Raw genomic sequence first — 25,110 nt, forward strand, 5'->3', positions numbered from 1 at the left:
ACTATGCTCTGCAAGTGTAAGCCAAAAATACCCTTTCCTCCCCAACTCACTTATTGGTTGTAGTGTTTTGTCACAGCAATAGCAACCCTAACTAGGATAACAGGAAAATGCAAGAAACACCTGTATAGTCAACCAAAGGTTCCTTTTCACACACACACACACACACACACACACACACACACACACACGCATACACACACACACACACACACACACACACACAAATGCTGAGAAAGAAATACATAATACTTTCCCAGCTGTTTGAACTATCTAATAATAACCATTACAGTAAAGTGTGAAATTCGTTGCTTCTAAATAACACAAGGCACAGATGCAGAGAAGAGAACTGCATATGTTTTGCATTATTCTTGTGACAGGCTGCTAGAAGATCACCAACCTGACTTTCTCTTCTTCCTTTCTCATCCCCTTTGTGGATGAAGCTAAAGTATTCTGGCAAGTAGTATGTAGCTAGTTACAATGAATGCCTCTCTCCAGGTTGAGCACTCTGACACTCACACCTCTTAATGCTTCATTTTCCTCCTACCAACCGAAGGGAGGAGTTCTTGGCCTTTGGTTGCTTGATCAGGAATGCTGACCTGGGATTCTTACAGTATCATTAGTTGTCTTGTATACACTTCCATTTTCAGGCAGGTGTTAGCTAAAACAAATGTTACTGAATATTCTCATGTATATAAAAGTAAAATCCACAGAGAAGTTTTGCTCAGTTAGAAACATTCTTACCTAAGTGGAGGAACCTTGATGATACTGTAGTGTTTTGGAATAGCCTCATGTTCTGGTTTCAGTTTGCCTTTTTTTTTTTTTTTAAACACAAACTTCCCAGAGATTTTAATTAAACAGTGTTTTAAGTCCCATTATTTTTTTCTTTTTCTTTTGATTTTTATTAGATATTTTCTTTATATATACATTTCAAATGCTATCCTGAAAATTCCCTATACCCTCCCCCAGCCCTGCTCCCCTACACACCCACTTCTGCTTCTTGGCCCTGACATTCCCCTGTACTGGGGCATATAAAGTTTGCAATACCTAGGGGCCTCTCTTCCCAGTGATGTACATTATACACTTAGAGATGAAATGAAAGAGATGGCAATTCTTTTTCTTTAGGGTCCTATGTTAAGAATAAATCTTAGGCAGGTTGATGGTGGCACACCCTTTAATCCCAGTACCCGGGAGGTAGGGGCAGGTGTATCTGTGTGAATTTAGAGGCCAACTAGCTTACCCAAGTTCCAGGACAGCTAAAGTTGGATAGAGAAATCTTGTCTGGACAAAATGAAGCAATAAAATCTAAGAAGTCATTTTATGTGGTTCCACTGGAGTGCACAAGATGGATCTTGAGTGGCAGAGAAACTATCCACAGATATATAATGCAGTATAACTCAGCAAGGTAGCATGAGTTTGTGTGTCTAGCTGCTGAGGCAGTAAGATGGTTTGAACCCAGAAAATTAAGGTCAACCTGGGGAGTAGAGTAACAAAGAGCTTCTCAAGGAAACAGGAAGGGGACGGGAGAATAAAGGTATAAGGAGCAAAGGAACCCTGAGTTGAATGAAATCCTGAGTGAATGTGGAGTGTTGTCATGGACATAGCCACAGCAAGGATTAAGGCCTCAGAACCATGGGAAATTGGCAAAGTCTTTCCTCATAGGGCCCAAGCTTGAAATTGGCAAAATCTTCCACTGGCCCAAGTACAAGTATTTACGAACAACTGGCCTGTTTGCGCAAAAACCTAGCAAATGCAACTCCCTCCTCTTAAATGTTTGTAGCCTGAGACTGCTGGGCTGTATATACCTCCTACCCAGACTAGCCCCCCCTTTCCCACGCTCCTCCCAACATGCTTGGGTTGCAGCAGGTGGAAATGCCACCCCATAAGAGTGGCAGCACCTCACCTGGCCCCAGCTTTTGTGTACATATCTGACATTTATATATTACCCTCATCACCCTTAGATAGGGTTTCTGGACCAAGCTTTGCAGGTCACAGTAGGAAGGGAAGAGAAGAGCAAAGAAAGGGAGGGAGGACATGTAACTGCTTTTAGTTTACCCAGGCTTTGCACTGCTGCTGCTTAAGATCCAATTAGCATCTTTCACAAACCATTTCCTCAAAGGCAAAAAGCAGTATCTACACAGTGAGGTGAGGGCTGGCCCAAGTCTTTGTCCTTTGAATAAAAGTCACATACACATACACCATGTTCGACCTCCTCAATCTCACCCCTTGAAAGATACAGAATAAATGGAAATCAAACTGAGGAGTAACGGCATGGCACAGAGCAGAATGACATTAAATGTTTTTATTGAAGAAAAGAAGGGAAACCATGGACATCATAGAGCAAAAGCAGCTTCCCAGGTGAAGCTGTTACACTTTGTGCTAAATAACCTCATGAACCAAGAGTGTACAGAATACAGAATCCACACAACAGGTAAGTTACTTCAACAGCAAAGGAGAAAAAGAGAATATAATTCTTTATGGTAAAATTTGGTCAAGTGATAAATTTAGTTGCTCAAAATTTCTAGCCCTTATCCACCTAAATTCAGTATGGTTTGAAATATATGCATTTAATGTGTGCATACTGAATCCCCATTTTTCATGGAAGCTGCTTTTTAGAAGAATTTTGTTTAATTTCACATTTATTTGACCTGACAGTCAATTTTTAAAAATTTGTATTTGATATAAGTATGTGTGTGTTCATCTATACACACTTAAAAAAAACCCCAAACCAATTCTTATAAGCAGAGGGGTCATGCTTTCCCCCACAAACTAGTGTTGGTGAATTTCAGTTATTTCTCCTGTGTGTCTTAGAAACTTGGTGTGTTCTCAATGCACCCACACAGTCAGGTGGGTTGACAGATGTGTCAAAAATACTTTATGAAAAGAGGGAGGTAGCTCATGCGAGTTGGCAACCTTTTGTGTACTGTTTCCTATTGGAGCAGGCTGCCTCCCTTTGACATCTTACAGTTAAAGATGAAAGGAAAACTTCTTCACTTTGAAACCTAGTGAGCACAGTTGTACATTTACTATAATCCACCTTCAACTTGGCTTATAATGTAAGATGAGGAATCCCTTACACTCAGTACACAGCATTTAGAAAGTACTGAAGAAACACTTTGTAGACAATACTTTTTTTGTTTTCATGTTAAACATCAGCTTCTATGGGATATATTTCAAGGATGGTTTGTTACCACTTTATAAACATTCTAGGCCATACAAACATCACAAGTAACATCAATGTCAATTTTTTTTCTGTATCAATTACTGAAGGCTAACTCTAACATATATGCTACTTAAGGGGGGAAAAGAAGATAATCATGACACATTGCAAAGATAGGAATATAGCATCTTAATTGTAAGGATGATCTTAGGGTCCAGAAAGAGGGGACTCTCTAGAAGGTGATGGTGTGGCTTCTTCAGGTGGATAAACTGTAAGTGTACAAGCTCGAATACCACCAAGAGACTCTGGCAGATCGAAAACCTTATGCCATTCATTTTTCTCTGGATCATACTTCTGCACTATCTCTACCATACAGCGATTATTCCATGAATAGCCACCAACCACATAGATTTTATTCTCAAAGACAGCGACCCCAACATCACTCTGCCCTCTTAACATGGAAGCAATTGGGGTCCACTGGTCAAGGATAGGTGAGTAGTATTCACAGCTCAGGACATCATCATAATCACTGGTTCCTCGGAAATGGTTGCCACCAATGACGTAGAGCCTATCTCCCACCGTACACATGCAGTGTAGGCCTCGGACAGTGGTCATCGGTGCCTTCTGGGTCCATTTGTCAGTATCAGGGTCGAAGCACATGAGCTCCTTTTGGAAAGTGTCATGGGTAATTCCTCCTAAAGAATGAAAAAATAGGCATGAGCAAAAGAAAATGTAAAAAGTGAGGCTCTCTCAGAGATGATTAACCTTTCCTACATTTTACAGCATATTATAGCTTATAAATATATAGCTGTTGCCGCCCCATATTCTTTAATAACAACAACAAAGAAAAGAAAATCTTACGTTTAACTATTTAAAACAAGTGAAAATATTATATTATTACAGCAACCTTCTCAAATGAAGAGCCATCATACTTAAGGAGTGTCAATAGATGGAAATATATTTTGGCCACTATTAGAGTTAACTGCATAGTAAAATCGAACTACAAAGCATCAGTGTGTGTGATATTTTAGTGAGTAGGCTATGGGTGCTGAGGACTAGCCTAGGCTACTTTAAATTGCAGGTACCCATTAGTCCCATTTTCAAATCAAAATACCCATTCTAGTTAACATATTAGGGTTTTGAATATAAACCCAGATTTGGAATTTTGAACATAAGAATTTTATATATGTATCAGTTGGTTGTTGGTGTATTGGGTCAAAGTAAGTCAAATTACCTACAATCTGAATACAGATAGAACACAAATAATCCAACCTATGTAATGAAAGTACCAAATTCTATCTTCAGCAGACAAGGGACAGACCTAAGCTGATCTTTAGCTGTATCATAGATTTATCAAGTAGCTAGACAGAAATTAATGAAACATATTTATCTAATTTTTAAATTCCTACCAGAAAGCAAAGCATTGTTTTTTGGTTATAACATTGGCTCAGTTCTTAGCCTAACATCAATGTGGAAGATGGTTTTTGCAGCATATACCAGTTATACCAAAGTGCCACTGAAAACCGTTCAAGTGTCAGCGTTGCTCCAGGGAACTGGGAGCTATTGTTATAGTAGTAGAGCACTTACACACATGAAACAGGTAGGTGATACAATATGTTTTCCTTTATGGCTCTGTCAATGTAAGATGCCCCATAGTCACTCATGAACTGACCCCTGCAAGCCTGCTAACCACATGCCACACAGTCATTCACAGATCTTTCTTGACTATAGACATCATAAGGCAATGCTCTGTGACTCATCATCCCCTTAATAACTTAGCTTTCTAATAACAGAACTATTTGCCTGGCATTGAGGGGAGAGAGCTCTCAGAGGCAGACTGAACTAGGGAAAAGAAGAAAGATGCAGAGAGAGAGAGAGAAAGAGAGAAGGGGGGTGAGAGGGGAAGCAGGACAGGGAGAGGGAGAGACAGGGGTGGGTGGGAGAAAGGGAGGAGGGAGGAAAGGAGAAAGCCTGTGGGGTGAACAAAATTGCCTAAAAAATTAAATGTCAATATCAAAGGTGATCACCATGTCAAAACATATTCTGAATTCATGACTTTCTGAAGGGAAATACAAGTACAAACTATTTGAGAGTCAAAGTTGTTATCTGAATACTGAATAAACTTAAGTCATTTTGGAATTTTCTTTTTTCTTTTTCCTTTTTTATTAGATATTTTCTTTATTTACATTTCAAATGTTATCACATTTCCTAGTTTCCTCTCCAAAAATCCTATCCCCTCCCCCTCTCCCCAACCCACCCACTCCCATTACTAGTCCTGGCATTCCCCTATACTGGGGCATAGAACCATCACAGGACCTAGGGCCTCTCCTCCCATTGATGACAGACTAGGCTATCCTCTGCTACATAAGCCGCTAGAGCCACAAGTTCCATCACAGGTTTTCTTTGACTGGTGGTTTAGTTCCAAGGAGCTCTGGGTATACTGGTTAGTCCATATTGATGTTCCTCCTTCAGACTCCTTCAGCTCCTTGGTTACTTTCTCTGGCTCCCTCATTGGTGACCTTGTGCTCTGTCCAATGGATGATTGTGAGCATCCACTTGTGTATTTTCCAGGCACTGGCAGAGCCCCTCAGAAGACAGCTTTATCGAGCTCCCGAGAGCAGGCTCTTGTTGGCATCTGTCATAGTGTGTGGGTTTGGTGGCTGTTTATGGGATGGATCCACAAGTGGGGCAGTCTCTGAATGGTCATTCCTTCAGTCTTAGCTCTGAAATTTGTCTCGGGAAATCCTCTCATGGGCATTTTGTTCCCCCCTCTAAGAAGAATTCAGAGCTTCTGGGCTAATATCCACTTATCAGTGAGTGCATACCATGTGTGTTCTTTTGTGAATGGGTTACCTCACTCAGGATGATATCCTCCAGATCCATCCATTTGTCGAAGAATTTCATAAATTCATTCTTTTTAATAGCTACGTAGTACCCATTGTATAAATGGACCATATTTTCTGTATCCAGTCCTCTGTTGAGGGACATCTGGGTTCTTTCCAGCTTCTGGCTATGATAAATAAGGCTGCTATGAACGTAGTGGACCACGTGTCCTTCTTACCAGTTGGAACATCTTCTGGGTATATGCCCAGGAGAGGTATTGCTGGATCTACCAGTAGTTCTATGTCCAGTTTTCTGAGGAACCACCAGACTGATTTCCAGAGTGGTTGTACAAGCTTGCAGTCCCACAAGTTATGGAGGAGTGTTCCTCTTTCTCTACATCATCACCATCATCTACTGTCACCCAAGTTTTTGATCTTAGCCATTCTGACTAATGTGAGGTAGAATCTCAGAGTTATTTTGAGTTGCATTTCCCTGATGATTAAGGATGCTGAACATTTTTTTAGGTGCATCTCAGCCATTCGATATCCTCAGTTGAGAATTCTTTATTTAGCTCTGTACTCCATTTAAAAAATAGGGTTGCTTGTTTTTCTGGAGCCCAACTTCTTGAGTTCTTTGTATATATTGGATATTAGCCCCCTAAAGGATTAAGGATTGGTAAAGATCTTTTCCCAATCTGTTGGTTGCCTTTTGGTCTTATTGACAGTGTCCTTTGCCTTACAGAAGTTTTGCAATTTTATGAGTTCCCATTTGTCAATTCTTGATCTTACAGGACAAGCCATTGCTATTCTGTTCAGGACTCCTTCCCCTATGCCCTTATCTTCGAGGCCTTCACACAATTTCTCCTCTGTAAGTTTCAGTGTCTCTGCTTTTATGTGGAGTTCTTTGATTAACTTAGACTTGAGCTTTGTACAAGGAGATAAAAATGGATCAATTCGCATTCTTCTACATGATAACCACCAGTTGTGTCAGCACCATTTGTTGAAGATGCTGTCTTCTTTTCACTGGATGGTTTTAGCTCCTTTATCAAAGATCAAATGACCATGGGTGTGTGGGTTCATTTCTGGGTCTTCAATTCTGTTCGTTTGATATACCTGTCTGTAGCTGTTTCAGTACCATGCAGTTTTTATCACAATTGCTCTGTAGTACAGCTTGAGATCAGGGATGGTGATTTTACCAGAGGTTCTTTTATTGCTGAACATAGTTTTTGCTATTCTAGGTTTTTTTGTTCTTCCAGATGAATTTGAAAATTGCCCTTTCTAACTCTGTGAAGAATTGAGTTGGAATTTTGATGGAGATTGCATTGAATCTGTAGATTGCTTTTGGCAAGATAGCCATTTTCACTATATTAAGTCTGCCAATTCATGAGCATGGGAGATCTTTCCATCTTCTGAGATCTTCGATTTCTTTCTTTAGAGACTTGAAGTTCTTATCATACACATCTTTCACTTCCTTAGTTAGAGTCACAACAAGGTATTTTATATTATTTGTGACTATTGAGAAGGGTGTTGTTCCCCTAATTTCTTTCTCAGCCTGTTTATTCTTTGTGTAGAGAAAGGCCACTGATTCGTTTCAGTTAAGTTTATATCCAGCTACTTCACTGAAGTTGTTTATCAGGTATAGGAGTTCTCTGGTAGAATTTTTGGGGTCACTTATATATACTACCATATCATCTGCAAATAATGATATTTTGATTTCTTCCTTTCCAATTTGTATTCCTTTGATTTCCTTTTGTTGTCGAATTGCTCTGGCTTGGACTTCAAGTACAATGTTGAATAGATAGGGAGAAAGTGGGCAGCCTTGTCTAGTCCCCGATTTTAGTGGGAATGCTTCAAGTTTCTCACCATTTAGTTTGATGTTGGCTACTGGTTTGTTGTATACTGCTTTTATTATGTTTAGGTGTGGGCCTTGAATTCCTGATCTTTCTAAGACTTTTATCATGAAGGGGTGTTAGACTTTGTTGAATGCTTTCTCAGCATCTAATGAAATGATCATGTGGATTTTGTCTTTGACTTAGTTTAAATAGTGGATACGTCCATATATAAAAGCATCCCTGCATCCTTGGGATGAAACCTACTTGATAGATGATCATTTTGATGTGTTCTTGGATTTGGTTTGAGAGAATTTTATTGAGTATTTTTGCATGGATAATCATAAGGGAATTTGGCCTAAATATCTCTTTCTTTGTTGAGTGTTTCTGTGGTATAGGTATCAGAGTAACTGTGGCATCATAAAACGAATTGGGTAGAGTACCTTCTGTTTGTATTTTGTGGAATAATTTTTTCTTTAATTTAGTTTTTTTTATTATTAGGTATTTTCCTCATTTACATTTCCAATGTTATCCCAAAAGTCCCCCATACCCTCCCCCCCACACTCCCCTACCCACCCACTCCCACCTCTTGGCCCTGGCTGTACTGAGGCATATAAGGTCTGCATGACCAATGGGCCTCTCTTTCCACTGATGGCTGACCAGGCCATCTTCTGATACATATGTAGCTAGAGACACGAGCTCTGGGGGGGGGGGGGGTACTGGTTAGTTCATATTTTTGTTCCACCTATAGGGTTGCAGATCACCCCAGCTCCCTGGGTACTTCCACCAGCTCCTCCATTGGGGGCCCTATGATCCATATGATCCATGCTCAGTGTGAGCATCCACTTCTGTGTTTGCTAGGCCCCAGCACAATCTCACAAGACACAGCTATATCAGGGTCCTTTCAGCAAAATCTTGCTAGTGTATGCAATGGTGTCAGCGTTTGGAGGCTGATTATGGGATGGATCCCCAGGTATGGCAGTCTCTAGATGGTCCAGCCTTTCGTCTCAGCTCCAAACTCTGTCTCTGTAGCTCCTTCCATGGGTGTCTTGCTCCCAATTCCAAGAAGTGGCAAAGTATCCACACCTTGGTCTTCGTTCTTCCGAGCTTCATGTGCTTAGCAAATTGTATCTTATGTCTTGGGTATTCTAAGTTTCTGGGCTAATATCCACTTATCAGTGAGTACATGTCATTTGAGTTCTTTTGTGATTGAGTTACCACACTCAGGATGATGCTCTCCAGGTCCCTCCATTTGCCTAGGAATTTCATAAATTCATTATTTTAATAGCTGAGTAGTACTCCATTGTGTAAATGTACCACATTTTCTATATCCATTCCTCTGTTGAGGGGCATCTGGGTTCTTTCCAGTTTCTGGCTATTATAAATAAGGCTGCTATGAACATAGAGGAGCATGTGTCCTTCTTACCGGTTGGAACATCTGGATATATGCCCAGGAGAGGTATTGCGGGATTCTCCTGTAGTACTATGTCCAATTTTTTTAGGAACTGCCAGACTGATTTCCAGAGTGGTTGTACAAGCTTACAATCCCACCAACAATGGAGGAGTGTTCCTCTTTCTCCACATCCTCACCAGCATCTGCTGTCACCTGAATGTTTGATCTTAGCCATTCTGATTGGTGTGAGGTGGAATCTCAGGGTTGTTTTGATTTGCATTTCCCTGATGATTAAGGATGCTGAACATTTTTTCAGGTGCTTCTAAGCCATTTGGTATTCCTCAGGTGAGAATTCTTTGTTTAGCTCTGAGCCCCATTTTTTTAATGGGGCTATTTGATTTTCTGGAGTCCACTTCTTGCATTCTTTATATATATTGTATATTAGTCCCCTATCTGATTTAGGATAGGTAAAGATCCTTTCCCAATCTGTTGGTTGCCTTTTTGTCTTATTGACGATGTCTTTTGCCTTACAGAAGCTTTGCAATTTTATGAAGTCCCATTTGTCGATTCTCGATCTTACAGCACAAGCCATTGCTGTTCCAATCAGGAATTTTTCCCCTGTGCCCATATCTTCGAGGCTTTTCCCCACTTTCTCTTCTATAAGTTTCAGTGTCTCTGGTTTTACGTGGAGTTCCATAATTATTTTGTGGAATAATTTAAGGAGTATTGGAATTAGGTCTCCTTTGAAGGTCTGATAGAAATTTGCACTAAACCCATCTGGTCCTCGACTTTTTTGTTTGGGAGACTACAAACTACTGTTTCTATTTCTTTAGGGGATATGGGACTGTTTAGATCATTAATCTGTTCCTGATTTAACTTTGGTAGCTGGTATCTGTCTAGAAAATTTTCCATTTCATCCAGGTTTTCCAGTTTTGTTGAGTATAGCCTTTTATAGTAGGATCTAATTGTTCTGTTGTTATGTCTCCCTTTTCATTTCTGATTTTGTTAATTAGGAAACTGGCCCTGTGCCCTCTAGTTAGTCTAGCTAAGGGTTTATCTATCTAGTTGATTTTCTCAAAGAATCAGCTTCTGGTTTGGTTGATTCTTTGTATAGTTCTTTTTGTTTCCACTTGGTTGATTCAGCCCTGAGTTTGATTATTTCCTGCTGTCTACTCCTCTTGGGTGAATTTGCTTCCTTTTGTTCTAGAGCTTTTAGGTATGCTGTCAAGCTGCTAGTGTGTGCTCTCTCTAGTTTCTTTTTGGTGGCACTCAGAGCTATGAATTTTCCTCTTAAGACTGCTTTCATTGTGTTCCATAAGTTTGGGTATGTTGTGGCTTTATTTTTATTAAACTCTAAAAAGTCTTCAATTTCTTTCTGTATTTCTTCCTTTATCAAGTTATTATTGAGTAGATAGTTGTTCAGCTTCCAAGTGTATGTGGGGTTTCTTTTATTTATGTTGTTATTGAAGATCAGTCTTAGTCCATTGTGATCTGATAGGGTCCATGGGATTATTTCAATAGTTTTTTTATCTGTTGAGTCTTGTTTGGTGACCGATTATATGGTTAATTTTGGAGAAGGTACCATGAGGTGCTGAGAAAAAGGTATATCCTTTTGTATTAGGATAAAATGTTTTATAGATATCTGTTAAATCCATTTGTTTCATAAGTTCTTTAGTTTGACTGTGTCTCTGTGTAGTTTCTGTTTCCAAGATCTGTCCTAGAATTTTCATATAAAATATCTCTGCATATAATGGCACCACAGTTGAATCCATATTATAATACTAAAGGAATAATATGCGTGTTTTGTTATGTACATTATATACAATGAATTACACATAAAGAGATTTGTATGTATGTTTTAGTTCCTAATATGGCTTAGCCAAATTTTAAGTCAAACAAATGATTACTTCGTATAAATAGTGTTTACTAGAATACAGAGTATTGGGACTTACATTAAAAATTAACTGGAGATAAATGCTTTCTAACTTCTCATACATTATACATCTATAACTGAATTGGTTTGGTGCTAGATTGTAAACTTACAGAATACTCAAATTATTCACACACAAATACACACATAAAAGTCTCCTGAAAATATAAATATATTTTTACAATTTTCCCAGGAATTGTTATTATTACTGGCACTATATGGAAAGATCTCATTCAGTAGGAGAAGAAGCATCTAGCTCTACAGGGACTTGATGTACCAGGGTGGGAGATACCTAGGGGAGGCCTCCACTCTCTCAGAGGAAAGGGTAGGGTATGGGAAAGCATTCGGAAGGAGGGGCATTGATGAGGATGTAAAGTGAATACATAAATCAATTAAAAATGAATAAACATTATTATGATAAGTTCACAGGGTATTTGTCTACCTGAAATATACATCACTCCTCCATACACAGTTCCAGCATGGCCATAGTGAGGTTCATTCATTTTGGCAACATAGGTCCATTCATTTGTTCTCGGATTGTAACATTCCACAGTAGCTGTTGAAAAACAAAAAGAAAAGAAATGCAATCATATTTTAATTTCAAGTTTTATTTTATTTTAGTAGAATAATAATACTACTAAATTAATCTCTGAAAATGCTTAATATGAGTCCTTAGAGGGCATCTTATAGTTTTTGAGACTATTAAAATGAAACATTAAGAGATATTATATTAGGCTAGATTATATAAATTTCTAAAATATTAAACAAATGTAAAAATCACTAAGAATTTTTTCTACCATCTGTTTTTCACTTTTTATTTTGACATTTCTCCAATTTCTTTGCTCTAAAAATACAGGAAAAGATAAAAAAATCACAAAGGAAGAATAACACATCAATTCTGAGTACCTATTTTTGACATAGCGTACAGGAACAAACATCACTATCTGTAAAACCTATTGTACAGCTGAATCTGAGGGTATAATTACTGGCTGGTTTATTTCATACACATTTCACCATGGCAACTGCTACAACCAATACCACCATTCTTAACCCAAAGATGATTGGCAATAATGTGTTAATTACTTTATTAAGTGGACATGATATCAGTAATCAATTTGTCACCTTCCACATAAAGTACTTTGGACAAGTGACCTCAGTTACTTAAGTATCTTTCAATCTACCCTGTTGGAAACTACAATATCAGAACAATAGCAATTCACACAGATTAAAAAAAATGTTTCTTTTCATAAAGAAAGAAGCAGATATACTGAAGACTGGCAGGAAGCATGAAGTCTGGATGGACTCGAAAGATTCAGATTTACTACAGATACTGCAAAAGCATATCAAATTCTTTGTTTCCCTCAACCCTGTCTTTTCAACTGACAAAACCACAACACTATGCAGGGAAGCATGGTGGCAACCTCAAAATAAAATCTGCTTTATGATATAGTTTTTACTTTAGGATACAGCTCTAGGCAGTGACATAAAGCAGAAAGTCTAAGGTTTAGCAGCTTTAAAGGCAATCCTAACTGAGAGTGTACCTTTGAATTACATTCTCTACTTATTAAGCACAAGCAAATATGGCGATAGAGAAGCAATTTTGTTTGTGTTCTATGGAGTAATTTCGTATATTCCATCGGTTCACTTATGCCAAGTACTCTTGCTCCTCCCATCATGCCTATGCATTAGCAATTTACATCCTTCTAGTCCTTTCCTTTTCCATGTACTTCATGTTTATTTTTTAATTTCAAAATCTTTTACTATTCTCATTCTGATTTATTCTCTTGATGACCTATATGAGGCTATGGAGTTTTTAATGGGTACATAATAATGATGTATTTATAGCATACAGTATGATGTTCTGATATGTGTATACATATATGATGGCCAAATCAGTATAATTAATATATCTATCATTTCAAGTAGATATTGCTTTTATTTTGCAATGCTTTATAAAATACTTTTTTCTAGTTGCTTTTAGCATGACTATCATCTGACAAGCAAAATCTGTCACCTGACAGATTGTACACTATTCCTTCTCCCCCATTTTTGTCTCATACACAGAGGGACTTAATGTACTGAGTGGCATGTGATATTAGAAAGTAAGAAATGGACAAACTTTCTATGAAAAAGCAATCTAACCTCACATTGTAACAGAAAGGGAATTACAAAAAAGACTTCCAGGTATCATTTTTTTCATATAGTTCAAGCCAAAAAGAGACCTGAGTAGCTATATGCTTCTCTTAATGCAACATTTTTCCCCTTGAACTTTGAAATTTCTCCATTCTAAACTGTCCTTTTCTATATCTAATCTACCTGTCTAGATGCAGTTTCCATCATTTTCCTCTTATTCTTTTTATGATGGAGTTAGAGATTGAAGAGCTAATCATGGTGGTTGTTAACATTTCCCTGTATGAAAAGATAATACCATTCTTGAATTAGTACATTAATTGCCTTCTTTTCTCTAATAGGAATTGTAAGATCTATCCATAGTTTCCCATGCAGGAACCTGGCAGTGCAAGATGGAAATTCATCTCACTACCTATATGAGAGCTCCTCAACCCTGAGCATCCCGGGTCATCAATCACCTTTATACTTTTCACTTCCCTTAGCTTTATTGTCAAGCTTTAAAGTTTGTCTGTGTCCCACTGTTTTTATTAGAGAAATCAATGGCATTCATTAGGAAAAGAAAATGCAGCTGATTCAAAATCTGATGTGTACATTCTTGTTTCTGTTTTTCACATTTGTGCAATAATCAAATACAGATTGCTATTGATACATCTGACAAGCAGGGGAGGGCAAAGGCAGCGCAAGGCAAGGGGCTTGGGCCCTAAAGTGATGGTTACAGCTGTAAGAACCAGGTGAAATGCAGGGCAGGTGCCAGGCAACTTCAGACCCTGTCAAATCCAGTGTCCCAAACCCATGCCCATTTCTCTCTGCCCCACGATACAGCAAGATGAATGGCATAGCATTATTTAAAGCCTGGAAAAAATCAACCAAAGGACTATTCTGCATCATAAAAATTATATGAAATTACAATTTCAGTGGTCATAAATAAAGTTTTATTGGAGCTGAGGCCCAATTATTTGTTTATGGACTATCTACAATACTTTATGTACTTTTCTTCTACAAGAGAGGGGCTCATTAGCTGCAACGGTGAATTAATACCTCAAAAGCTATGACTAGAATTTTTGAGGCTTTACAGAATTTCCCTGACTACTAAACTAGAGACTCAACTTCAGTGCTCTGAGGCTCTGGTGTAGAACTTTGATTTCATAACTATAATTAGGATGCTTATTTCATCTGTCCAAGGGATCCTCATTTTTCAGATTATTTTATCAAGGTCTGGAGAGATGGCTCAGCAGTTAAGATGGCTGCTCTTCCCGAGGTCCTGAGTTCAATTCCCAGCATCCACATGGTGGCTTACAACCATATGTAATGGGATCCAGTGCCCTCATCTGGTGTGTGTGAAGACAGCTATAGTGTACTCACATACAAAAAATAAATTTAAAAAAAGATAGAGATAATGTGGTACTTACTCTAGATCTAGAATCTGTTTACTAATCAACAAAACCCCAATTCTATTAAAGGTTATGGGGGTTCATTTAATACATTTTAGCAATTTTGCTGTCTATTTATTTGAACATTTTTCTGCTATTCCATCATTTGAAAACTTGTTTATTTGATATATAATTGCACTGGAAGGATCTGAGCCATTATAGTCTTCTTCAAAATAGAAACCCACAATGGAAGGCTGATTTCATAATGATACTACATTTTCAAAAGGTTAAGCAGAAGAACCAAAAGACACTTCTGAAAAATGCAAAAATGTGGCAGCTCCTATACACTTTTCTTATTTTCCTGTTGCAACCCGTATCAGGGAGAGCAAAATGCCCAAAGAATTACATTGCAGAAATAAGTCAGGCATGCAGGTCTTCAGTCTCTTTTTGTTTTAAATGTGCTGCAGACTTACCTACTCCCCCTTAAGGCCCTCATATACTCCATGAGAAAATTTGAAAAGGTCCAGTATATTAAATTAATATATCATGTCTTACAAAGGTTGTCACTGTTTTCCTTTTATAACTATGTAAGAGTAATGGATATTGTATATATGAAGATTTCATGATGTACTGGAACCAATCAATGAAACTGTTAAATTATTAAGAGATTTTCCCTATCAAATCCCTGTTTCTTGCCATGCTCTATCCATCACCTTCTCTATTTCAATAGGCATGTGAGCATGGAAATCTAATGAGTTAAAAAGAGGATGTTTTGGGTTTGGGGATTTAGCTCAGTGGTAGAGCGTTGCCTACCAAGCACAAGGCCCTGGGTTCAGTCCTCAGCTCTGGAAAAATAAAGCAAAAAAGGATGCTTCTTTATAGGAAGAGATGCTAGCAAGTCTATATAAGGGGAATTTAAAAACCAAACAATAAACCCCAGTCATATTCATTCATTCATATATATATATATATATATATATATATGACTTTCTATAGACCTCTTTTTATTCGGCAAAAACAATGTGGGCAGAAAACTACACAGTGCAACCAATACAAAATCTGTTTGGATTTATATAAAAAATCATTTATTAATGGATAAGATTCAGAAGAATTCACTGTGTTCACTGGGAAGAGAAATCAAGGATGGTTACAAGTTTTGCTGCCTCAACAAAATGGAATGCAACATGCTAAGATAAGGTGGCATACTCTCCACCTCAACCCGTGTTAGGGTCAGAAAATGAATGAAGTCTCTTGATTTTAGTCTTGTACAATGATTCTTTCTAGCCTGAAGTCTTTCTTGGAATCAAGACTCTCAATTTGAGTCACTTAGTATGTCAATCATGTAATTTTAAAAAATTCTATATATTGTACCTTAAACTATTTAATAAAACATGTTTTTAGTCGGGCGTGGTGGTGCACGCCTTTAATCCCAGCACTTGGGAGGCAGAGGCAGGAGGATTTCTGAGTTCGACGCCAGTCTGGTCTACAAAGTGAGTGCCAGGTCAGCCAGGGCTACACAGAGAAACCCTGTCTCGAAAAAGCCAAAAAAAAAAAAAAAAAACCCAAAAACAAACAAACAAAAAAAAACAACAAAAAAAAAAAAAAACCATGTTTTTGACGGTGATACTATTAAGGAAGGAATCAACTCTTACAAAAATTTATGAATGGTTTTAATTTTGTGATTTATACATGATGGAAGTTCTCTCTCCTTTGCTTTCTATCTGTTTTTTTGAGACAAAGTTTTTGTGCACATGTGGTTGTCCTGGAACTTGCTCTGTATATCAGGCTGGCCTCAAACACAAGAGATCTGCTTGCCTCTGTCTGGTATTAAATGTGTGCACTAACATGCCCAGCTAAGGGAGATCTCTTAAAATGGAATGAAATATCATGAAGTGATCTATAATTAGAATTAGAGCAGCCTCATTACGGCAATCAGACAAACAGTTGTAAAAAAATGTGGTTTGTGAAATAAGATTAAAATCAGTCAATAGCATCTCAGGCAGATGATGATGATGATAAATTTTAAAGTAGTTATCTATCCTTAGGTTAACCTTTGTGAAACCTTTTTAAAGTCAGAGTTATCACTACATGGCCCAGATTGGCCTTGAACTTAGATTCCTCTGCCTCAGCCTGTCAAGCGCAAAGAATTCAGGTATGTACCATTAGGCCTAGTGATAGTCTAGTAGTACCCCTAGTTAGAGAAAGTTACACACACACACACACACACACACACACACACACACAAAACCCATTGATGAGTAACATGATGAGTAACATTGATGAGTAACATTAAGTAACATTAAGGCCAAGAAAGTGTTCTATACATAGGAAAGTAAAAAGTGGGGAAGTCGTTCTTCTCTCCAATAAATAGCTGGATCTAATAGACTACTAAAGTCTCAAATTTCTTACAATACTAGGAGAAAAAGATTCTGAGAAATATCCTAAATTTATTTAATACCATGATAGATGATAAAGAGTTTGAGACACTGGCCATCTCAAGGATTCTATGTAGAACCAAAGTGTTAAATTAAGGCTAGTGACTGGAGAATACTTCACAGTAGTACCGTGCTCGTCTTCCACATACAATGCTCTGAATTTGAGATCCCACACTGGTATGGCAACAACAACAACTAACAGAAAAAAATCAATCATACAACTTCAAACCAACAATGACTCTTTCTAGTCTAGTCATGACTTTCCAAATAAAGAATGTATTGTTGGTAATTTAAAAAGACTAAACAATAATAGTGGTGATAGATATAAAATGAAGTATCCCTAACATCCATTATATTAAAAATATATTATTCACACTTAATCTAAAATAGACCTTATGGGATTGATTTATGTAGAGACAAAATATTTCTGTTAAAATACATTCATGACCAATGTTTAATTAGGAAGACAAAAGAAGTATACCATGGTGAAACCTGTCTGATGTTTCAGTAAGAGTAATTTTGAAATCTAATAGTCAGAGATCTTAATTTTCATAGTTAACAAACTGTGTCTAATACTGGATGAACTGTACGTTGACTACAAGAAGAATATCATCTTACTGTGTGGTCACTATTAGATATCAATTCTGGAAATGAGGAAATAAGAAGAACCAAGCCTTTGTAAAGAAGGATTTTAAGTAGCATAGCTTGTGGATTTTTTTTTTTCGAGACAGGATTTCTCTGTGTATCCCTGGCTGTCCTGGACCTCAGGAATCTGCCTCCCGAGTGCTGGGATTAAAGGCATGTGCCATCACTGCCAGGCAGCTTGTGGGTTTTTAATAGTGGAGAATGAAGAATGATGTCAAACTTCTATCAGACTCTATTAGAATATAAATTACTTGAATATATATTCCAATTGATCTTTCAATATGAAAATTATATAGCTGTTCAAATTCAGCAAACTATATATTAGTTATAGTTTGGATCATGGCTAATATTTTATGCAGAAATAAATCATACAGATTATCTTTGATATTTTCTTAGAAAAATAGTTTACAAAGGAAGCCCTAGGCATATTTTTATCCCTAAATTTTTTTTGTTACCAACAACAAATTTCTGAATTAAAAAAAATCCTATATATAGTATAAGTAGAAAGACTTACGGAGTTCTCCAGCTGCATTTCGTCCACCAACTGCATACAGAAATCCTTTGAGGGCACTTAGGTGGAAGAAGGTGCGCTTTTCATTTAAAGATGCAACTTGGATCCATTTGTTGTATCGAGGATCAAATCTAAACACTGTATCGACGGCGGTTTTTCCTTTTGTGTCATAATTACTCTGCCCACCAACAACGTAGAGAAAATTTCCGATGACAGCAATGCCATGCTGGTATCTTGGGGCATCCATGGGGGCTAGAGATTTCCACTCGTGGGTCTTTTCATCATACATGCGCAATTCTTTACTGACGACAAGCTGCTGTCTCAGGACTCCTCCGAGTGTAACCAAACGAGTGGTGTCAGACCGAATGGCAGTCCTGTCTGACTGCATAACTGGCTGCATAAACGGCATCATTTGGTAATTGCTGGCTTCCAGAAGCAAATTGACGCAAGTATTGTCAGTTCTCATGAAATCCACGGTTTGCACATAATTAATGAGCTCCTGTGGTGTCATCAGCGGAAATCGTATATTCTTCATTAGTTTTGCAGCAACGTCCATTCTAGGTTCTTCCAGGCGAAGCCAGCGACAGGTAGCTTTGAAGAGGTCAAGTTCGGTGCAGCGCTTAAGGCTGTTGCTGGACAGGACAAAGGCAAGGCGCTCGAAGGGAAGCTTCAGGAACTCCCCAGTGCTCAGCAATGCAGCAAAATTCTTTAAGACGAAGCTGTTGACATATTTATCCACTTCTGTCAGATGGTAGGTGTTGGCAATCCGTCCAACTTCAACACAGTTATCCAAAGTGACCTACGAATCCAATAAAAAAATTCAAACATGAAAACAAGAAAATTCTGGACATCTACATTTTGATCACAAAAACTCTTATTTCAGAGGAAGAATGCTTTGTAAAATCCATAGAAGTGTGAATAAAAATTCTTATTTAAGTGTATAAAAGTGTAAAGACGATACAAAAAACCTTCACCTGGTTCAGCAAAAAATGATGGCTAAACAAAACCAAAAAGCTCTTAACCTAAGACAACATTTCAATTGACTATGTCCAAAATAATTTTTTCTTCCTCGGAAATTACCTACCTAAATACTAATGAAATAATTGCTAGATGAAAAATTTAGGAAAAATTGTATGTTATTCAATTACAGTCAAGTCAACTTCTTCTTCTTGGTTGTTCAAAATAGCACATAAAATTAGCAGGTCACAAAACAGAAAAAATGTCTACTATCTAATTCTTTGACTTCCATTTTTCTATAGAGGTGTCATTTGTTACTATTCTTCATATGGATTCTTCTCAAAGTTAGTGTTTATAAGAAATGAGTTAATAGCATAGTTGTTTCTTGTACAAAATTATTTTACATATATTTATCCAGAAATGTAAGTTAGAGAATGTGTTGATGGCGGGAAGAATGTATCTATATTAAAACCCATACAGGATGAATTTGGGGGATCTATTGTTCATACCTTGGCAGTGTAACTTTCCTTAGTTTTTCTGTTAGTACTAACACACTCTAGCACTAGTGATAATTGAAATGAGCCCACAATAACGTTCCTAGAACAAACTTAAATATGCCCTAAAGTAGAAAGTGAACAAAGGGGGGAAGTGATTCAAGTGGCCCTTCCTTCCTAGGCAGGAGCACTTTGCAATGTTTTAATAACAGATAGGTCAAAATGAGAAACAGGAAAATAAAATCAGCAAACATAATACAAGATAAAACCATAAAACAAGCCCACCACACAAATACTTCCATGTGTGCATACAACACAAAGACAGGAAAAAGGCTCAATGTGTGTGTTTCTTAACTTATGTCATAGTGTATTAACAACGTGTAACATAAAATTCATCAATGCATTGTTAACTCCATAACTGCAATGCTAAGTCATGTGTTTATGGTTAAGAGAAAACTGAATAATCCTTCTATTGATGTTTGACTTGAAAGATGAAATGAAGGGCTAGAGATGTAGCTCACTGGTAGGCTGTTTGTCTGGCATGCAAAAGCCATTAGTTCCACCCCCACTATTGAAAACAAAAGCTAAAAGCATTATTCCTTTGCATAAAATAACAACTCAGTTAGATATTATAACAGTAAAAACTGTAAGACTGGCCAACAAATATGTCCATAGATATATTTCTCAAAAACAGTTTGCACTTTTTTCTGTTATTTGTTCTATTTAATTTTAATAACTTGTTTTTAATTAATTAAAATCTGTTGTCACTCAAGTTTCCTACATGTACTCAATTCACATTGATAACTCTCCTTCCAACCTCTCTTATCTTCTTGTTACCCCTGTCAACTCCTGCTGTCTCTCCACAAATCTTTTTGTGGCTTGTGGAGTTTAACAAAGGCCTGGGGTTTACCAGGGGCTTCTGTGTGAGCATGGGTTTTGAGCTATCTATTTGAGCCTAGAGTGTTCAGCAGTGTGTAGAGAACTGATGGCAATGTTTCCCCTAAGAAAACTGATTTGCTGATTATAAAAAAAAAAAAATCATCAAAATGTCTCACTGCTTACTTTATTTGATAGTTATATATTTAAAACACCTAAAATAAACTAGCAGAAAATAAGGAAAATAAATTCTGGTTCTCTAGAAATGCACGGACTAATAATGTACCAATACCTTTGATTTTTAATACTAAATGTATTTTAATCCTATTTTAGAACTGGCAGATTGATGTGTCAAAAAACCTTCAGTCACATAGAATAGAGTCATAGCCATATTTGATTACCCAGATGGTACTAGTTGGAAGGCATTATTATTTAGGGTGATGAGTCTGCTTTCCTAGCAAGTAAAAAGTAAAGGTAATTTTGCTGTTGGAAATATTTACTAGTAGGGATAAGCGAGTATTTATGATAGCACAAAACTGTCAAAGATGACCATTTCTGTCATTATTATATGACTACTAGCAAAAGCAACAAAGAATGGGCAATTAAGATCACCAGCTATTACAAATTAGTTAGATACAAATTAAATCTAAATTTATTGCATGTGGAGTGTGATGGTATATGCCTGTGATTCTAGCATCTGAGAAATAGAAGTAGGTTGCTCACAAGCTCATGGTTAGCCTGAGCTACAAAGTGAGATCCCCATCTCCTGAACAAGGATGAAATGAAAACATCTGAATAGAAATAAAATGGCCCAACAATCAAGATTTAAAAAACAAGATGCTAACATAAGTGGTTAGCAGAGCCTGGCATCCCAGTATGCAACTATAATCCTACTACATGCATATCTGTCGACTAGTAGGATTGCCATGAGTTTGAGGCCAGCCTAGGGTGGAGTTAGACCATGTCTCAAAAACTAATGATGATGACTATAATGCTAATAATGATAATAAAGAAACAAGATTAGGATATTTTATTCTCTTCCACTACCCTGCCCCTGTCTTCAATAATATCCAATTAGATAAACATTACTAATATGTCAGGAGAAAAAAAACAACTACCTTTTACATATGGGCATTTGGAGATTATCTTCTAGCTATCAGTAATCCATATACACAGATGCAAAGGGCTGGAAAAGACTTGGATGGAACACCTACTCAATACAAATAACTCCCACCTTGAAAATAACGCTAGAGAGTTTTTGATTATCTTTTAAATTGTCATCTTCTTTATAAAAGGACTATTTTCTATAGCCTCTATACTACAGACACTACACTGTGGGCATACAAGCAAAGTTAAGATCTACTAAAATCAGTATTACAAATATTCAAGATGCAGTAACAGAATGTAGTACTTATTAGGGCAGAAAATTACTAGGACCTTATAAATAATACATGGAACACAGGGGAAGTGTGTATTGGGAAATTAATTTTCATCAGGTAATTTTAGAATACAGGGTTAAAAGTTGAAGTCTCAGAGAACAGTTGACAAATTAAACCGACTAAAGCTGATGGCAAACAGGAAATAATTTTACCAAATTTCAGGACACCTTTATTCTCGTTCACTGCTCAGTCCCAATTCCTAGTAACGTCTCAGGTAGACAATCTTCAGATGTTTATATCAGGTAGTATGTTAGAACTGAATACAGGCAATGCCATGTTATATAATTTACATATGAGAGAGCACTTTATACTTTCAATTATACTTAAAGATTATCTTAAGAAGTCTTCAAGTAGAAATAATTCTAATTTCATCCCAATCTATCAAATTTCATCTGAAAGTCTGGCTAGAATCCCCAAGTAATTACATATGAGAACAGATTTACAACAGAAGTGAGTCCAGACAGTATTACTTCATTTAAAAGGTCTGCAAACACTGTGGCTTCTCTTTAGATCATATAAATCTTCTACATTTTAAAAAGACTGAACAATAAAACAAGAGAAATTCATCACCCACATCGAGGCATTTCTAAAATTGTTCTTCAAAATTTTACTTTTATTTCTTTGACATATATTATTATTTTTTTAATTCAAACTTTCAAGCCATTTGAAAGCCAGTTCACACGCTATAATTTTGCTACTTGTGTTTTCATTAACATGTTAGTCCTTATTGCTGCTGCAGATTCAAATGAATTTTGCCTGCACCCAAATACCTTCATAAATATAATTTAATGATTCAATGGAACATTTGATTAGAAATCTCTGGTATTATTTTTTTAAAGAAATAGTGTTATATACAAAGAGATCCTGGAACAGATTAAACAAACAAATGCCTGCTTTTATACTTGCAAGGGAAAAAGCAGAGACTAAAACAAACAAACAAACAAACAAACAAACAAACAAAAACAAATCTGAAAATTTCAACTAGCCCTCAACCACATTATAGAAATAATATACCTGCTCAGTGAGAATTTGCTCCACACACTTAGAGATGAAGTAAAGCTCTTTACTAAAGAAAACTTCTGGTTGACTGTGGCTAATATCCAAATAAGAGTTGACACCCAAAAGATTTCATTAGATTTTAAACACCTTAGGCTTATGTGTTTTATATATGATGCTGTCATTCTTAAATCTCTTTTTGGGTTCTAATCCCAGATGGAACTCGAACAATTTAAATAGATACTATAAGTCTGGGCCCTTAGCAGATATACACAACCAAGATTTTGAATACTGCCAAAATTATTTTAAGTATTCCAGTGTTATTCTTTTAGAAACAATTGTTACTGGGGAATCATCTTACTTACCAGGAAGAATAGTATTTTCCTGGTAAGAGAACAAAGGATTAATGGCAGACCTGGACTTACTTAATGGTGGTTTAACCTTATCCTGCCTGTCTGCCCCAGCTGTCCCTTAGAGGTATGTCTTTCTAATGGCTGGTTTCAAGTCAGTGCTATCTCTTTTGTTATAAGAACCAAAGCCTAATGGCTGATCAAGGCCTATCAATTCCAATGAGTAAACATACACATCCCAGCATCCTAAATTTTGTAACTCTCTAACATGCCCGTTAAGCATGCCATTTATCTTTGGGGTATTTTGGAGGCTAAATTCCACTTGTGTGACTTAATGTTTCCTGAGCAAATGTATTAGTAAGTCTTTTATAATACCAATTCTATCACTTCAGCTTCTTCTACATCACCCACTCCACACATTAAATTCGACTTAGTGCTTTCTAGTTTATATGAAACCCAGCCCAAAGACGAGTTCAACCAACTTGAAAAATAGAAGCATATGCAATCAAGCAATTAAAAATGGGAGCAGAAGATGTAACACACATTTCTAGCCAGAATCCCTGCATAGGCACAGAACACATTTGAAGACAAAAGTTAAAGAACATTCGGGTAAGAACAAAGGGATAATTAAAATATGTATAAAACAACTAAAGAACAAATCCAATTATAGACAAAAGGTCTAAAGATGTACAAATGATGGATAAATATATCAAGCAATTTTCAACATTCTTAGCTGAAATCAATAAATATATCCAACAACATTTTTAGCCATCAGAGGAATGCAAATAAAACTGTTACAGGTCCAAGAGAAAACAAGATACTCTAAAGAGCCATTTATGTTTCTCAATCTATCAGATTTTTGAAACAACAGACCCCGCCCCCCTCCCCAAATGGAAATTTCTCCTGGAATCTCATGCTGGGAGAAAACAAAAGCCTGAGAAGGAAGGGGAATTTAAGTCCAGGAAAAAGACTGAAGACCAGATAACCATGGATCAAAAGGCTACATTGATTGGGACTACATAAATGTGCCCTCTATTTAAGTGAGACTTGGGGTGGGGAGACTTGAGGGATCTCTTTGTCTCATTCCCAATGTGGCTACATTGAATAAATCTCCTTTTCATTTTAGTTTAACGATTGAAGACCTGTGGCCATACCTAGTTTTGGGCACAAGATGTAACCCCAAGTTCAATAACAAAACTACCTCAAGATTCTATCTCAACCTACTCAGGATAGCAAACAGGAAAACAAATGACAACAAATGTTGGCAAGGATGGGGTGGGATGAGGACAGGAACTCGAAGACTACTGGTGGGAGTATACAGTAACTAGTTCCACTACCCCAGAAGTCACTGTAGATATGTTTCAGAATCTAAAGATGGAAGTTTCTTTAAAGACCAACTATATACCCAAGGCAATCTATGTTACATACCACAGAGATGCATGGTCATTTTTTTGTACTACAGCACTATACACAATAGCCATGATAGGGAATCAGCATATATGTACATCAACAGATGGACAGATGAAGAAAGCAATGATCCTGGAGAATATTGTGTAAAGTGAAACAAGCCAAAGAAAGACAAATATTTGTTTCCTATTATATGTGGGAGGTGAAATTGAAACATATTGTACTTAATATGCATATATAAAATAAAGAAAATTATTTATTCTGCACTGTATATTCCCAACATTTATACACTATATATTTTCATCAATTCCAAGTATCCTATTTCAGCAACCTAGTATTGAACAGGTTTATATTGTGGATAAGCTTATT

General features: G+C 37.0%; 1 protein-coding gene across 17 annotated transcripts in view; it reads right to left on the reverse strand.

Moving 5' to 3' along the window:
- Window positions 1-2,270: 2,270 nt before the first annotated feature.
- The window catches only part of Klhl13 (kelch-like 13), a 145,891-nt gene continuing 123,051 nt past the window's right edge, over window positions 2,271-25,110 (reverse strand). For 8 of the 17 annotated variants that reach the window (NM_001381896.1, NM_001381892.1, NM_001381895.1 and 5 more), the window contains 3 exons: window positions 18,226-19,021; window positions 11,574-11,687; window positions 2,285-3,852 (listed from right to left, as the gene is read on the reverse strand). In NM_001381896.1, the coding sequence (NP_001368825.1) occupies window positions 3,365-3,852; window positions 11,574-11,687; window positions 18,226-19,021 (1,398 nt within the window). In that variant the 3' untranslated portion in view covers window positions 2,285-3,364. Of the gene's footprint in view, window positions 3,853-11,573; window positions 11,688-18,225; window positions 19,022-25,110 lie in introns of all 17 variants that reach the window. The other 9 variants (XM_030251489.1, XM_011247487.2, XM_011247486.2 and 6 more) reach the window with 2 other exon arrangements.

Source organism: Mus musculus, chromosome X, assembly GCF_000001635.26.
Source record: "Mus musculus strain C57BL/6J chromosome X, GRCm38.p6 C57BL/6J".
In the NCBI taxonomy this organism is placed as follows: Eukaryota; Metazoa; Chordata; class Mammalia; order Rodentia; family Muridae; genus Mus; species Mus musculus.